General features: G+C 39.4%; 1 protein-coding gene across 1 annotated transcript in view; it reads right to left on the bottom strand.

The window, feature by feature from the left end:
• Positions 1–18214, bottom strand: part of L3mbtl4 (L3MBTL histone methyl-lysine binding protein 4) — a 339815-nt gene that overhangs the window by 146887 nt on the left and 174714 nt on the right. Inside the window, exon 10 of the mRNA XM_029470911.1 lies at positions 18112–18188. Coding sequence (XP_029326771.1) covers positions 18112–18188 — 77 coding nt within the window. The remainder of the gene's footprint in view (positions 1–18111; positions 18189–18214) is intronic.

Below are 18214 nucleotides of genomic sequence, written 5' to 3'. Positions count from 1 at the left end.
GGCTTTAGTTGTGGATTGGAAGAATCATATAGAAAGAGGGAGGAAGGGAGGGAAGGAGGGAGGGAGCGAGGGAGGGAGGGAGGGAGGAGGGATGAATAATTCTAAAGATTCCTAAGAAAGACATAGGAAGTCATATTGTTTTATGTTTATCTGAAATCACACACAAACACAATACACTTAAATATGCTAAGCACACATATACACACAGGGGCACACACACAAAACACTATTGTTGATAATGTTTACCCCAAGAGCCATCAACAGTCTAACAAAACCCTAATTCCAGGTGTGAGAAATCGAGTCACTGGTCATTGGAGTCTCAGAGACTCCCAAAACAGTGCAGGCTCTTGCCTTTGTGCATAGTGCCCCCCCCGACCCCCAGCCCCCAGAAGGTGAAGGTAAGTCCCTGCAGCTGAAGACACCTAGTTCTTCAGACAGAGAACTCAAATATGAGATTTCTTTCTGGTGTAATCAGAAACCAACAAAAACTCAACATGTGTAGGTTGAAAAGCTTAAAATTAATATGCAATAATACAATCTGGCAAGTTATTCAGAAATCGCTTCTTTTTCCTAACCAAATATATAGGATGATTGGGAGGAAAGTAAGAGAAGGGGGAAATGATATAATTATATTTTAATCTTAAAAGGTAAAATAGTTTTTAAAAGCCCTTTGATTGCATACTAAAGTCTCCACGAACTTCCCTGTAATTTCCCAGTATTGCTGATCATTTCCTTCATTTTTAAGCATTGTTAAACATTTTATAGGAAGCATATGTAGAAAATGTAAGTTAAACAGATGCCTGAACACTGTTTGCAGCCTACATACAGTCAGATCTAGATTCAGACAAGACTATCCTGGAATCTTCCAAGCACCCCACTATTACTTCCTTCTGTATAGTACTCTCCTCCAGAGAAAGCCCACACTCCCTTCCAACCAAAGACTGGCATTGTATCGTTGCCTCTGTGTTTCGCCATACATAAACACCACCACACAGCTGGAGCCCATGTGTAGCAAATATATGGCACTCCATGGTACTTTGTGAGTACCTGTAGGACACATAAAATTCAGCTCCTGGTAGGTTGATCTTTAATACTTTGATGCTTAGGAGTGACAAATAGGTGAGCTCAGAGGATCTTGGAGCATGCATCCCTACCATTCTGAGCAGAACTCCAGGATAAAGGTCTTTTCTGTTCCTGCTACTTGTCTTAGAATCACCACGGGACTGGGATGGCATTAGTTTATCACACTGCCTAGTGGTTCAAGCCGAATGAATCCTGGATAATACTAATTTATAGCCATCCGGTTGGGATTGGTAATGCCAGAGAAATAAGGGAAATGCACCACTCGCATGTTTTTCCCTATAAGAAAGGCCCAATGCATGGGTAAGATCAGATTCAGGCTCCTGATAAGTGGATCCTTGATTATTTATTCTCCGGAAACCTAAGCAGAAACATATTTTAAGCCCTATAATATTGATCTGAACGTATTGGAATCAAAAGGCACCAGCACAAGTCACTATAGCCCTAACTAACTTCCTGGCCTTGGTGACCTTCCCATGGAGACGTATAATGATAACCAACACTCTACTTGCAGACAATGAAAGACCCAGATGTCATGGAGTGTAAACGTGATGGGCAGAGACTCCATTTAATAGCCAGTAGTACAAGGGATCTTCCAATAAGGTGTGGATCCAATCAGGATAGAGGAAATACAGATCCTAAACACCTAAACACGTACATCGAATAAACAAAGCAGCATGCTAACATGAACCAGTCACCCAAGCGGCTTGAATCATGGATAACGCCAAGGGAAAGCTGCCCACCAGATTGCACAAGTAAACAAAGCACTCCATGCTCAGCTTCATACAAGAACACCATGCTTTGTTAGAAAGAGATGCCTGACACTTTATGTGACTCATCCAAAGGGAAACAAGTCAAAGCGAGATCTACGCTGGAGCTCCTGTCTCCTGGCCTGCTGTGCCAAGGCTTACTGAGGGCTACTGTACCTCTGTAAGATCCCCCACCCTGACCCTGGTCAAGAGAAAATACTGAGAAAACAAGGAGGTTGGGTCCAGTAGCAACTAAGCGCTGGATGGTTTGTCTTAGTATCCTAAGAGTGTGGATTACCCAACATGCCTAGCAGACAACACTCATTCATCACTCTGTTTTGGTTTTTGAGGAGAACTAAAGGATGCCTGATGCTCATCTCTGCATGCACACCTCTGGCAGGAAAGCTGTTCCAAACAGAAAGCCCAGGCCTCCTATAGGAAAGTCATTCCAAACAGAAAGCGCTCCCATAGAAGTCTATGGAGGAATGGGGGAGGGGAGACATTCATTGACCACAAATCATGTGATCACTAAGGGTCCCATGCCAACCCTATATGATGTCGAGCTAGCCTATGATTTTAGAAGCCTTAATCCCCATAAAGCCTCAGATAATGAATCTGAAAAAGAATCGGTTTTCAGATTTGCTTTCTTCACCGAACACTAGAACAAAGCTTTTGTATTAGAGTGCCAATGATGCCAGAAGCCTCCAATGCATATTTAGCTCCACACAGTTAAAGAAGAGGGCTAAAACCTTCAGGCAAAGTAACTAAATAAGCCTAGTCACAGGCTGTCAGATCTGTTACCTGGTCACCCATCACTCTTTGATCTATCATTTGGAGAATTGGGCCACTGGCTTTTCTCAAAACAGATTTTGTTAATTTTTCTTTCTGTTTTGTTGTTGTTATTATTTGTTTGCTTTTTAAGATAGTGTCTCATTACATAGCTCAGGCTAGCCACACATTTCCAGCTATCCTCATGTCTGCTGAGATTACAGGTATGGACCACCTTAGCCGGTTCAGAGAGCTCGTTCTGCAATTTTTCCTGTTCAAAATAGGGCTGAGTTGAAATTCACGCAGAAAAAAATTAAATAAAGAAATGAACACAACTCAGCATCTAGCGAAATTACCAACTAATGAGTCTGTGTGGCTTTTGCTAGCACCATACATGACCTTGCCCACGGTCCGTTTTTTATGAATTTTAACCATTCAGGTCAGGTAACCAGGATCCTTGCTCTCGCCCTCCTAAACTCTGAATTAAAATCTGTAGTCATTCTGTCTTTGTTTCCCCCTCTCATTAACTACATAATATTCCGGAGTTGTTCTATGACTGACCTGACTCTTCTCTTATGTCATCACTATATTGTTCCTTGTTAAAGCCCCAGGCCCCAGCTATTCTTCACCCTTAAGCTGTGTCCAGTTGATAGTTTTTTAGTTAATTAATTAATACCCTGACTACCCATGACAGTGAACTGCCCATTTAGGATCTAGCTTATTACTACCAATACAATAATTCTTGGAGACATAAATAATTATTGCATTTTGGAAACCCAATAAGACATTTCTTTTCAGCATGAATTTTTCTATTGTAATTTAGCTCTACAGGGAAATCACGATACAATTACTGACTACCAGCAATATTTCACATATTCTACAAATGTCTAAGTTATCTTAGATATCCAGCTGATAGGTGGTTTTGGCGATATTGAGAAAGCACTGCTGTTATTCCTGGAGAGTCACTTCTTGGGTCTCCCTTGGTTTCAAGAATTGTGTTCTTCATCTCAGGAAATTGCCTCCACTGAGCATTCATTCATTGTTTGTAAATGCAGACATCAACACTCATCCTTACTGTGCTTCCCCTCTAAATACAGCCAAATATTAATAAAGACATTTACAATTTTTAGTACAAATTCATTTTTGTATCTGTGTGAGTACATGAGAGGGCGGAGCTGCGTAGAAGCTGCCACATGTGAACAGAGGCTAAAGGACAGCGTGTGGCAATCAATTCTCTTAGGATAAAACTCAGGTCAGCAGGCTTGATGACAGGGTCCTTTCCCTGTTGAGCTAGCTAAATGGCCCCAAATAAAGGTACTTTTAAAGGAGTGCTTAACAACAGAGAAAGGGTCTAATTAATTGCAAAGAATGAACAGCTCAAACCCCAATGACAGGGAAGGGAGAGTGGGTGTTCTTGAGACTGTGTGTATACACAATCACTTGGGAGAAAGCAAAATAAGTATAGCACAGAGTGCCAAGGATTCAAGATGTTTTCTTCTGGGAAGCAACATGAATTTCTGGACTCACTGCAGTTAGCTACTGTCCTCTGGCTGGATGGTCACTCACACAGGTGAGGTCGAAGAACAGCTCAAGATCAAAGTAAGAAGTCACTTCTTCTGAGGTCAACCACTAAATCCTTCCAGCCACCATGTGAAGAGTGGGTTATTCCCAAGGAACTGGACAAGTCTTAGCCCCATAGCAACTGGAAAAAAAAAACACCACTACTAATTGAAATCAGCATGATTGTGCTGTTGGAAAAGGTAAAGGTGCTTAATGTGTAAAAAAAAAAAACACTAAGATCTTGATGTGGTTTAATGCACTAATTAGTTCACAGTAACTAAGAAAAGGGGACTAACAAAAGTGCTTTTATGTGGAAGGAATAACCAACTAGGAGCAAAAATTAGAAGGCAATGAAAATAGCAAGTTTTGCAGGTGGAGTGCTATAAATATAATGCTATTGAAGCAAACTAATAAATAAAGTGCAACTAACACAGTAATATAACAACACAGTGAAAATAAACTAAAAGCCAATGGGTTATGTCAATAAAATTTTCTGGAAGTGTGAAAGGCAAGCCAGTGAATGAAAACTGACCCAATGGGACTATGAAAGCCCAGACATAAATGGGTTAAAGAGAATGCCAATAAGGAATAAGAGACTTATGAGCATGCAGGAACCACTGCAGACACATCTGCAGGCAGCACCATGGGGCCAAAAGCATATGGCTGCTTTAAGTTCTGACCTGCACTGTTAGACTTATGTACAAGTTCAAGTGGTCTGATTTTCCTGCATCCTGATCACAGTTTCTAATTAAGTGATGGTCAAGATGGCAACCAAGATTGGTCATCACATATCCACCCCCTGTCAACAGGACATCTTCTCATGTTATGCTTAATCTCCATATGAAAACAGTAACATACCAAGTCATAATCTTAACTAACATGGTATAACTAACTATCCCACCATGCTTTTCCATAATGGAGTCTCAACCGAGCTCTAATCAGGTCTCTTGTTGCCAACTAAATTCTCCCACAGCCTTTGTTACAGACTCATTACTATCTCTAAAGATCTTGCAAACAGCAGTCATGATCTCCCTACCCTCCTAACTCCTTGTTAATATTCTAACCCTACAGGACACTACTCTACACTACACTACACTACACTACACTACACTACACTACATTAAACCCATCCCATGTCAAACTCTGGTTCTCCAGAACTTAAAGATAACAAATATACTATAGAAATGATAATCTGTCACAAACTACTTAGCACTGTGTAATGTTCCCTACAAAGCATTCTTCCCTTTTCTAGACAGGCATTAGCTCTTTGATTAACCACTTTGTTCTTTATAATCATCACAGATTCATTTAACAAATGAACCCCCATCTCTGTCTGCCATCAGCCTTAATGTCAACAAAAACAGCCTGTTCCCCCACATAATGTACACAACAGATTACAGGGCCCTATACAAATCTAATGTGTACTCTTGGGTCATCTGCATGTTTATCCACTTATTTGCTATCCTATGAAGGATATTATTTATGATAGGAAGCAAAACTTTGGCAGTTTAATCACTTAGTTTGGCAGGGAGGTCTTTTTTTCCTGGTCCCACACTACTTTAAATAATCAAAATGTCTATGACTTAAAGTAAACAATCTTAAAAGGCCATCAGGGTGCTCTTTGAGGATGCTCAGCATCACTTCTTGCCTCCTCTCTTCCTCCCTACAACCAGACCCTGTAGGCAAGTGTTTTAGTCCTGGAGTGCTTCATTCTATGCATGCAGGGGCTTTCTGCATTTCACCTCTACTTCCTTTCACCCAATAGTCCTTCGTATGGCATCAGGTTGCACATGCCCATTGGAGACCGATTTAGACACTGCTTCTCTTGTGAAGTTCTCACTCCATGTGCCTAGTGCTGCTCTGGAAGTTGTCCTGCTGCACTCAGATGTCTGAGTGTAAGACTTTATGTAGCTTGTTGGAAGAGGAGGGCAAAAAAGTTCTTAAAGTGCCCTGAAAACTCAGCTTGGAGATCACCAGCGGACAAAGGCAGGTTTCCTCATCTCTCTGGACAACATGTCCCCACCAAAGAAGATAAAAATCAGTCCAAATGTCTCAAAGTTGCCTGGAAAACAGGGAATTGTGGGAAAGTCTCTGCCACACTGGGCAACTGAGAAGAAATGAGACCCGAAAATCAGATTCTACTTCACATCAATTATGTCAGATAGAAAGACAGACTAGTGTCAGTCAAGGTGACGAGAAGTAGAAATGGCCATGCTCAAAACAATGCAGATAATGTAGAGTTGTGGACACAGCACTACAGAATTATCCAAAACCTCCAACCCTAGCTACAACACCATGAGAACCACAAGCACATGCTCAAACAAAACCAAATATTCATAGTATATATGAATATTTATACTCATACTATGAAATATGTGAATATTTATACTCATAGTATATACTCAAAATATACCCTAAGTAGAAATAACTCAAATGCTTGCCAAATAGATAAACAGGCCCACAAATTGTGTTTTACCCATTTAATTATATATGCTAGATGAGGTACTGATGCAAGTACATTGTGGATTTAACAAAGATACTATGCTCAAGGAGACCAGCCACTTACAAAGGCAACATTGTTTTGCTTTCAGAAAAATATCTGGGACAGGTACATTTGTAAAACCTCCAAGTAAATTAGTGGTTGTCATGAATGTAGAAAGATGGAGGATTACAGAATAATAGGTAACTACTGGGAATTCCTTTCTGGGTTATCGAAAGTGTTGTCAGAATGAATGTGGTAATCATTACATAACTCTGTAAATATGGTGAAAATATTGACGAGGCACTCTTTAAATGGATGGCTTCTACAGTTGGTGGTATTCACTTCCAAAAAGCTGTTAAAGAAATAGTAGTCTTTTAGAACAAGATTCCCCAATGCTCTCCATTCTGTCACTAAGAAGACCCTGAGAACACATGTACTGAGCACAGCTTAAGGGGACATGCAGTAAGCACTCCAAAGTGAGCAGCAGTGTGTGCAGAGGCTCTCCAGTCTCTGCTGTGCCTCCAGGAGACCAGCCATACTGCCAAGCTAATGCATCCTGAAAGTCTCCATGGCTGGGAGGGTTTCCTGCCAACTTGCCTGTTTTGTGAGGGAGAACTAGAGAGCAGTCTCTTCTCATCAACTACAGAACAGCCTGTCACATAGCCTGTTGAAGGAAGTCTCTTCATACTCTTCAATCTGATGAACATGGCACACTGGGTGATAGAGAACAATGTAAATTTATATACATACATGTCTTTATAAATGGCAGTTCCCTTCCAGATACCAGAAATAAGGAAGAAAAGTAGAGCTGCCATTTATGATGTCTTCATCAAGAGAATTAATTTTAAGTTTAGTTTGATTCCTATAACTAGCATACAAAGTAACAGGTTTCTTAATGTTACTTTCATATGTACTAAGGTTCAGTTAATACTAACCAACTCCTCTTCTCTGTGCCCCTGCCCCCTTCCCTTGCTCCCCTGCTCCCGCTTCAACTTTCATTGCCCATGTGTTCCATGACCCTTCTCTTCCTCCTTCCTTATAGCCCCACACCTTCTCCCCTCCACTGGGCTCTTTCCTAATTTTCTGGCTTCTACCCACACTACAAAATTAATTTTAGCTTTCCAGAGGTAGTTCACTGATATTTCATCAGACACTGCAGGTAGCTTTACTTAATCCCATTTATCTGGAGCTGATTCCTCACTGAACACTACCTGACCCACGGATGCTCTCTCCACAGGGCTTTGTGAGACATGATTGCCCTTGTTGAGAGAGCCATTAATTCTTCAAATGGTTAGAAAGGTTTTTTAAAAGTCTATTACCTACTTATAATTTCAACTAATGCCTCAGCCAAAGGTTGTCCCAAGGAAATGAAAGTGTCTTGTTTTTAGTCTTCTATGCAATAGCAATGTAAACTATAGCTTGACATGTGAAGGTGTATCAGTGAAATGACATTGTGTTTTACCTGTTACATGTTTACTAATGGTCTTCTGTGTCTCCCTTCCACCCTTCATGGTTATCTAGAACCCATGATAAGCTCCCTAAACACCTGGGGAAATGACTCAGATCAATTTGTGCTAATCTGCTGTCAAAAGCTTTAATTGTCCCTGGAAGCTTTGGCAAATAAAGAAAATATACTTTTTCTGATGAAAAAAATGTAATTGAAGACATAAAATCTTATGATCTATAAACATGAACATATTTATGCCTAAACATGTTTAAAATCCATAAACATATGTAATGTTCAAAAGATAAATTTGTTTTCTGTAAAATAATTCTCACCAATAAAGTTTGGAACTAATTGCTACCAGAAACAAACCAATCAAATGGATAATGTGTAATTTACTTCTATTGTACTATGCATAAACGTGAAACATATGTATGCATAAAGACTCTAATCCAAATCTTACATAATTTACATGTTGTAAACCATTTTGTTTTGAAATATCCTTTCTTTTCCACCTATTCTGAGAGGTCATCTTGGTGGGTTTGCATCCTCGATTCAGAGTCATTTGCCTCCATGGTTACAGATTGTTCCCTGCTTGTCGGGCTTTTAGATTTGTGGAGAAGGATGTGAGGTTATATTGATATTCCTGCTTCGTATACAAGTTGTCATTTTTCTTTTATTATTAAATGGTGTGTGTGTGCACGCATGTGTGTGTGTGTGTGTGTGTGTGTGTGGTGTTCTTTGTATTTTCCAAATCTTGATGGTGATAGTGTAGTGAAGAATTTCTATCTTGTCACATGGACTTGGGAGCTTCATGAAGCAGTTGGTGCTAAAGTCATATTTCTAGACCCACAGTGAATTCTGTGAGAACTGGAGTCAAAACATGAAAAGTTATGCTCACCAGTGCAATAATGGAACAAATGTTATTGGCTAACTACTCATTAGATTTAAGGCCCATCCTACAGAAGAAATGCATAGTCCAGCTATAAATATGACTGAGAACCCTTTGTTGAGTTCACGGGCAACAGAAGTAAATCTAAGATTATTTTGCTAGATGAACAACACAGTATTGAACTGCCCTCTACATTTGTGTATCTATTCCCACCTATTAATGCAGCTCTTGGGTCTCATCAGAGAATCCTTTTTCTGTTGTAGAAGATAAAATTATCAACAATAAATGAGATGTCTATATCACACACCCATCTCCAAAAGATCTGGGAACATTAAAGAAAAGCAAATAGACATTGAGAACCAAGGGTAGGGAAGAGTAAGGTGGAATGGTGTCTTATAAGCATGAAAGCACCAAGGTACTTATAAATCACTGCCATGCCTGTCAATATTCCAGCATGGGGGCGGGGAGTTCATGGATCTTCAACCCTAGCTAAAGACATAGAAGTAGTTGGTGGCTGCTGATAGAGGAAGAGTCAGTTTTGTTTAGGGGACTATTCACTGGTTCAGTTATGTTTAGTCAATGGTAGGTCATCCATGCTACACTGAATGGCCACATCCACATGTGAACAGGGAGAGTAAAATTCATTTAAGTTTGCTATCAGAAAGAGAGAGATTGAGAGGGAAAACAATGCACAAAGTTAGGAAGGGGTGGCTAGGTAAAGGATAGTTCTAGGGGGAAGTTAGAGAAGAAGGATTGGGATGGCTACAAACATATTCATCCTAAGAATGTGTGAAATTCTAAAATAATTAATAAAGTACAATACAAACAGCTGAACGAGTCAGATGCAGATATGTGCACCGAACCAAAAGGCAGAAGCTGCTGACTCCTGTCTAGAAAAGCTAGAAGAAGCTGAGGAAGAGGGCAACCCTGTAGAAGGACCAGAACTCTCAACTAACCTGGAGCTCTGAGATCTCTCAGACACTGAGTCACCAATCAAACAGCACACACCAGCTGATATGAGCCTCCCAATACATATACAGCAGAGGACTGCCGGTCTAGTTCAGTAAGAGAAGAGATACCTAACTCCAGGGAATGAGGAGGTGGGATGGGATGGGGGGTGGAGGGGTAGGGACATTCTCATGGAGACAGGGAGAGGAGGTATGGGATGGAGAACAGTCAGAGGGTGGACCGGGAGGGGGATAAAATCTGGAGTGCTAAAAAAATGATTAAATAATTTTTTTAAAGAAATCAATTAAAAATATAATAATGTACCTACAATGATTACTTCTAGTAAGATTTATCCTGGGAATACAATATTGGTATGGCATGAGAATCTGTGAATGTGCTCATATCAAATTAATACAGTAGAAGACCGTCTTTTTTATTTAAAGAACGAGAGTTATACAATTTGCAAAACCCAACAGAGTCTATCATATTTAACTGTAAAAGACTAAAATATTTTCCCATAAAATTGGGGTGGGGGGAGTTCCTTCCAGTGGTTTACTACAAGGGATAAATTAGGCAAGAAACAAAAGTCATTGAGAACACTCAGGAATGAATGAAAGTACCTCCATCTGCATATGATATAATTTCACGACAGAAGCCATAAGGAATGCCCCAGGAGAGTAGTAGAGTAATTCAGAAAAGCTTCAGGATAGAAGATCAATATGAGGAAACAAACTATATTTTAATACTAACAATAAACAATCAAAGACTAAAATCAATAACCATTTCATTTATTACACCATTAAAAAGAATAGACTTCAGAGATAAGACAAGAAAACAACAGGCCATATGGATATGCCTAAAAGCTTTTCCATAAACTATCAGCACACTGAATCTAACAACACAATAAAAGAATGGAATAAAATAAAAATCAGGGAGATTTCCCCCCAAGAATACAATTGTGATTTATCATAGGAAGATCAATCAGTGGAATGATTACAGGAAATTCTAAATCCCTCTCCAGAGATGCAGAAAGACATCGATTAGGTAAAGTCAATATGGGGAAGGCAGCTTGTTTTGTTTTAGATGGGAAAGGAGTGGTATACTATAGGAGGTGGGGCGTGTACTTGTTCAGTGGATATTCATGAAAAGCTCTGAGGGAAAAGGGAAACGGTCTTAATCCAAAAAAGAAATCTGATTTAAACTTAAAGTCATATTATTATATCAACAGTAAGATGTTTGAACCTTGTTCATAAGGAACACATCGAGCAAGGGCCATTTCTAGTATGACACTGCAGACACAGGATGAACACTTGGGCAAGAAAGACCAGCAAAAGGCAACCAAACTGTAAATAAAGAAGTAAATGTACCTCTATGACAGACAACATGACTGCATGTCTGAAAACCCATGAAAATGTTCAAAGACACAAATTACACATGGATTGAATAAACTAATTCAATAAATTGGCAAGGTAGAGCATGAACACAAAAGATTAGATATATTTTCCACTTCCAAGGTAAGTTAAGAAATGATTCCATCTATAATAGCACCTAAAAAAAAATATTAACTACCCAAGAGAAAATTTAAGCAAAGGGAACTTTTAAAAAAGTTGTTAACTAAAAACTAGAAAGCATTGAAGAAAATAATTAAAGGCAGCCTAAATAAATTGAAAACATCTCATCTCTATGGATCAGAAAACTCAGCACGAAAAACTGTATTTTCCAAAGCAAGCTATACATTTAATTCAACCCTTTCAAAATGACAACAGTTATTATTGTTGCAAAAGGAAATCCTCAAATTCATAGAGCATGAAAAGGTCCCAATGAAGAAAACAGTCTTGAAAATTAGGAGTAAATTTGAAGAACTCACAAGTTCTACTTACGAACTGGATTGCAAAGTGGTCTCGGCACATGAATAGAAATATTGTCTATATTTTTTTAGAATTTGTTTAAGGCAATAGAATACTACATATTATATTTGTATTTGCTTCATGAGATAGAAACCGTGACTTCAGAAATGAACCCAACCTTCTATGGTAAATTTAGTCTCAAAAAAAAAAAAATACTACATGGAAGATTCAAAGGAGAAAGTGTGGTCTCTTCAGAAACAGTGCTTGGAAACTGCATAACAGATTCAAAGGAATGAACAGAACCTCTGTCTTGGGTCATGTGCTACATTTCATTAAACATGAACAATGACTTCAATTCACAGGTAATATTTTTACCTGATATTTAACAATAAACTATCTGACTTGAAAATAAAATTAAGAACCACAAAAAGACTAGATAATATAAACATAATGTATTGGAGGATACAGTGGTTTGAGAGTGAGCCCACCCTCCTCTAATGTTGTTAAAGTCACAGTGCCCAGAGCAGCACCATAGAAAGCACCCAGTCCTTCTGAGGCAAGGATTAGTGGCAGTTCCATTAGTCACTGGGGCCATAAGATGCTTTGCAGGGAACCATGTGAGTTCCTGCTAGTGGGCTGCTTGCAAAGAACAAGACCTGACCTGCCTTTCTGCTATCTGCCCTTGTCCTGGCTACACCATTTGTTTCTCCTGATCTCCCAACCATTGGCCTCTGCTGCCCATCACCTGTCATAATGTGATGCAACCTCCCACAGGAGCGAACTGACTCAGATGCCGTACAGGTAAGCCTCCAGAACTGCACAGACACATTTTTATTTCTTTATAAAATTATCTTCCTCAAATATTCCATTATAGAAATGTGAAACCAATGCAAAGGGCGATATGAAGACTGAAAATATGAGCTGGAGAGATGGCTCAGCAGTTAAGGGCACTTGCCGCTCTCCTAGAGCACAGGAGTTTGGTTCTTGGCACCCACTTCAGGTGGGCTCCTACCCACCTGTAAATTCAGCTTTGGGAAATGAGACACTCTTTTCTGGCCTTGGAAAGCATCTGCAAGCATGTGACATACACTCACTCAGACACCCAAATACACACGTAAATAAAAAAAAAAAAATCCTTTACAAAGAACATGAAATGAAGCGTAGAAGGCAAAATATAACATTTGCAAAGCACCTGTCTAGCTTCTATCACAATATACAATCACCCACTCAGAATATACAAAGTTTTAGACAACAAATAGTACAATAATTGAATGTTGAAAACTTTAAAGAGGCAGTTTAAAGTAGATGAGGGATTTGAATAGACATGTCTAAGAAAATACACTAATGGCAGAAAAGCACTTGAGACACTACCCCAGCTATGACAAGTGGTAAACAAACAAACAAAAAAGCACAAACCTAAAATAAATCACAATAAGTTTCTACTTTTTATCCAGCAGGACAATGTTTCAGAAAAGAAACAAAAGGGAGATTTACTCAATGTGGCCACACTGGGAAGAAAGACTAACACATCTAGGGAGCACCCCAAGTGCATCTTTGGATCCTGAAGTGAGATCAAAGTTTACACAAAGAGTTAAGTGTACGCACATTTAAGTAGCCAACATGTGGTCCCAGTCACTACTGACCAATCAGTCTCTGGGTCTCAGTCTTTCTCCTGCACAGTGGGATGACATGCTGTTATGACAGTGTGAAATATCTTTCTGAGAGATGACATCTGCTCTGGCTGGCACCCCTTATCCTTCTCTCAGTATGAGATTATTTTAACCGTAGAAGCACAATATAGAAAAGGATGCCCAGAATATGGGGCGGGGGGAGATCCCATTTCTTGCAGGAAGGTAAAATGGCACAGACTCTTTAGGAAAGTTTCTCAGATACTATAAAACCGAATTACCATGTGTGACCCGGCAATTCTAGCTGCTAAGTATACAAATGTAATTAAAGGAATGAAAACACACCCACAATGAGGAGACTAAATGCAAAGGCTTCCTCATCATTACCCTGAACCAAGAGGTACAATGTAATCAAACATCCAGCATCCAAGAGGCACACAAATCCACTGTGTGAGCATGCTCAACCAGGAAGACCAGCTGCTGATTACTCGCAAGCCATGGTTGCCACTATGGTGCATTTTGCAAGGTCAATTGTTACTGTAGCTTGCAGTAGTACACATCTGGGTAAGGCCTGTGATGACTTTTCTTCATGAGGGTACAGGAACAATCTACCAATGCTAGGATGAAGCTTCCAGGCAACCTCCACTGATCTCCCTAGTGGTGACACCAGCATCCATTCCCCACCAGCAGTGAATAAGCACAGCGGAAGTTTTTAACAGGACTCTGAGAGTTCCGGGGACAAAAGCGAGAACTGGCAACTTCAGTGCTTCCATACATCAGTAAAATCATTGAACTAAAGAGAGAAACTAGCTTTGCCTGTGTTAATCTGCCAGTTGGCCGTGTCTTCAGCAACAACCTATTTCAATAAAATTGTGCTGGATGGCTGGTAGCACTGCCTGCAGCTACGGCATATGGGGTGGTGTCTGGGAAACTTTTGGACAACAACTCAAAAGGATGTAACCCATTTGTGACACTGGGGTTTTTATAAGTACTTATGTTATCTACTTGGGGTACCCTCTTCCCCATTATGTGATGGCATCATTTAAATTGCTTTCATGTACTTATGTATTTTACAAAGCTTCTTCATTAGTGTGTTTTTCATGGCCTTTGGTCTTAGTTATCTCTCTCTCCAAGTTCCATCCTCTGCCTTCCCATTCCTTACTTTTTATTTCCCCTCATTTAATTTCATTTCTATACACCTATTACACTGTATTTTATTTCCTCTTCCATGGAAAAATCCTCCCTCCAGTTCCTTATTAGCTGCCTAACCTCTTCTCCAAAGGGGCATCACATGATCTAAACCTTGAACGCTAACACCCACATGTGAGAGAAGAGAACAAGAACGTTTGTCTTTCTTGCCCTGGATTACCTCAGTCAGGGTGCTTATTGCTAACTCTGTTCATTGACTTGCACTATATTTCATAATTTTATGTTTCTTAGCATCTGAATAATATTCCGCTGTGTCAATGGACATTTCCATAACCCACTCATCCATCAATGGAAACATTGGCTAGTTCCAATTTCAGGCTATTATGAGTAGAGAAGCAATGTACACAGAGGAGCAAATATTTCTGTAGTGCGAGGTAGAGTCCTTTGGGTGTATGTCCAAGAGTGAGACAGTTGGATCTAGCTAGTACTCAGCTGGAAGCTCCGTGTCTGCTGGATAGCATTCATGGTGCTGGAGGGTACAACTCATGCTACCAAGAAGAAGAATAATCATCAATAGCATCCAGCTATGATCCCTGCGAGCTATCATAACGACCTGTGCTAGACATGCTCACTGGTGCAAACATAGCATGGTGATTGGAAGAGTAACAAACTACTTTTTAATTCAATAAAAGCTCCTCCCAGGAGGTGGAACCCATACTTTACACTGGTAATGAGGCCTAGAACCAAAGGCAAGACAGGTTATAGGCCTAGGGCAACATTTACTACTATTATTCTATAAAGGGGAACAGCTATAAAATGACATATTGCGATACCCACAGATCAATACATTGTTCAATCTCATCATAGAAGCTTCCTCCTGTAGTTGGTGGTATTTACCCGAGACCCCCCCCCCAACTGGATAACACCCAGAGTGAGACACTTTGAAGCACTTTCCTCTTAGTGGGATGTCTTTATCACTCCCTTGGAGAGTAAAAGGATTATAGGAGCCAAAGGTATTTGCTGATTCCAAGCAAACAGCACTTTCCAAACTTAGCAAAGGCAAGTATGAGCTCACAGAGCCTGTGACAACATGGACAAGACCTGGACAAGCTCAAGCCACACAAAAACCCCAGCTATAAGGAGAGAAGTAGACACAACGTCCTATCCTCAGGCAAGAAGCGAGGCACAGTTGGTAGTTTCTAGGTGAAGAAAATCAGTTTTCTTCAATAGAGATAATAGATATGTCAAAATACTCTAGCACTGGCCCCAGACATAACACAAATTGGACTCCATGAGTTTTTTTTTTGTGTGTGTGTGTGTGTGTGTGTGTGTGTGTGTGTGTGTGTGTCTGTATGTGTGTGTTTGTGTGTGTATGAGTTTTAAGATAGAGGTGGGAGGATGGAAATAATGAAAACCACACCGAAGCCTATTTCACCTCAGCGACAATGAGTACCATCATGAAAACAAAGAAAAGATGCAGGCAAGAATGTGAGAGAGAAGAGCCCTCATTCACTGCTGGTGGGAACATGAATTAATGTTGCCCATATGGAATTTTCTTTTACAACTTAAAAATACATATATAATCCAGTATGATCCTGTCACACTACTTCTGTTATTCCAGAGAATAAATGTCAGTTTACAATACAAATACCTGCATACTTCTGTTTATCACAGAATAATTCATTCTAACCAAGTTATAAACTCTACCTGTGTACCCAGCAACCAATGAATGGTTGTATGGGACCATTGGGAAAGTATTCTATCTATATATCTATATAGTAGTATTCTATCTATATACTATGAAGCTATAAAGAAGAATGAAATTATGCTATTTGCAGGAAAATGGAACTGAAGATCACAATGTTAAGTGCAGTACCTGAGTCCTACCCAAACAGACACCACAGCACTTGCCTATCATGTATGCAATCAGTGTAGGTTGGAAAGAAGATGAAACTAAAGGGTAGATTTCTAGGGATATGAAGGCAAGGAGGCTTAAGAACGAAAGGAAGGTCTCAGCCAGGAGCTGTCCAAATGCTGAGAGGAGAGAAGAAGGAGACACAAGCTCCCATCCCCAATCCTGAAACTACCTTCAAATGATACTCTCTCAAAGGAAAAATTCGTTTTCTCCAACAGCCTCACTAGGAAAAGAAACCACACATAAGGGCAGGCCCCATGCCCAGCAGTAGATGGACAAAACAGAACAAACTCATTTATAGCATTGGAGGCTATTTCATTTTTCCTTACTTATCTTTTGTTTATATATTATGGTTTCTAGTTTTATTTTTATGTGTTTTCTGTGTTTGTGAAGGTGTGGTCTCAGTGCCTGTATGTGTTTCTTATGCTTCCTTCATAGACTTTTTTTTTATTCTGTCTTATTTATTTCTTTTTTCTCTATTATAGTTTGCTTTTGTTTTATTATTTTTATATCCCTATTTGTATTCTAATGAAAGAGGGAAAGTAAGTTTGTATATTTGGTTCCATGTAGATGTAGGCGGAATCTGGGAGGACTTGGAAGAGGAAAATCATAATTAGAATATATTATATGAAATTTATCTATTTTTAATTAAATAAATAAAGTAATAAAGGGATGATTGTGACCTAAACATATTTTATTCACATTTGGAAATGTCCATGGAATATCATTTACTTTGTGCAATAATGTTAAGTATGTTTTGAATTTTTAAAAAGGACGTAAAGATTTCAAAAGTCCATAACTATTCATTTCATGTTAAAAAAATAACTGTTATGTTATAGATGCCATATCCTGTTTTCTACATTTATTCTTGTATAGTATGTATTGAAAGAAAACAGATTTCTCCTTACTAAAGATGCTAAAATTAAGCAGTGTCTTATTAGTTCTTTTTGTTCTTTCTGGTTTGATGAGGGGGGGGGGATGAATCCAGGATCTCTGGCACACTAGAGAAGTCCTCTGCCACAATGTTATCCCAATTTATATCCATGGTTAAGCTATTAGTCTGGTTTGTTGAAAGGTGTCTGGCAATTCAGGGCATACATAAAGCCTACTTTGTTTGTTTGTTTGTTTGTTTGTTTTGTTTTGTTTTTTTCCAGACAGGGTTTCTCTTTATAGCCCTGGCTGTCCTGGAACTCACTTTGTAGACCAGGTTGGCCTGGAACTCAGAAATCTTCCTGCCTCTGCCTCCCGAGTGCTGGGATTAAAGGCATGTGCCACCATGCTTCACTATAAAGCCTACTTTTTATATTTTTTACATTTCTATACTTAACTCCAAAGTAAAGGACATCTAATAATCTTATGATTTATTAATAAATTATATTATAAGGTATACCTGCAAATAGCCAGTTTCAAATTCCAGTCCTCAGCAATGATAGTTATTGAGTGAGCTAAAACTTGTCTCAACTTTTAAAAATACTGCCAATACATTTTATAAACATAGACCATGCATGCTTTAGAAACTTGGTGGCTAATGGTACTTCCTAGCATTTTTTTCCACTCACTATGCAATCAAATATTGTTACTACAATGGGGGGGAAAAGTGACTATCTACTCACACAGAGATGACTTCAATGAACATGAAGTCGGCTCACCTTGGGGAGCAACCAGAGTTCTTCCGTTCTCCTGACACCAACCAACTGGCTGGATGTAAGGGCTGTTAACATCACACCTGCAAGAAACAGAATTGTGCTTACA

Source organism: Mus caroli, chromosome 17 (genome assembly GCF_900094665.2).
Source record: "Mus caroli chromosome 17, CAROLI_EIJ_v1.1, whole genome shotgun sequence".
Lineage (NCBI taxonomy): Eukaryota > Metazoa > Chordata > Mammalia > Rodentia > Muridae > Mus > Mus caroli.
This window is presented reverse-complemented; position numbering and strand designations above follow the sequence as displayed.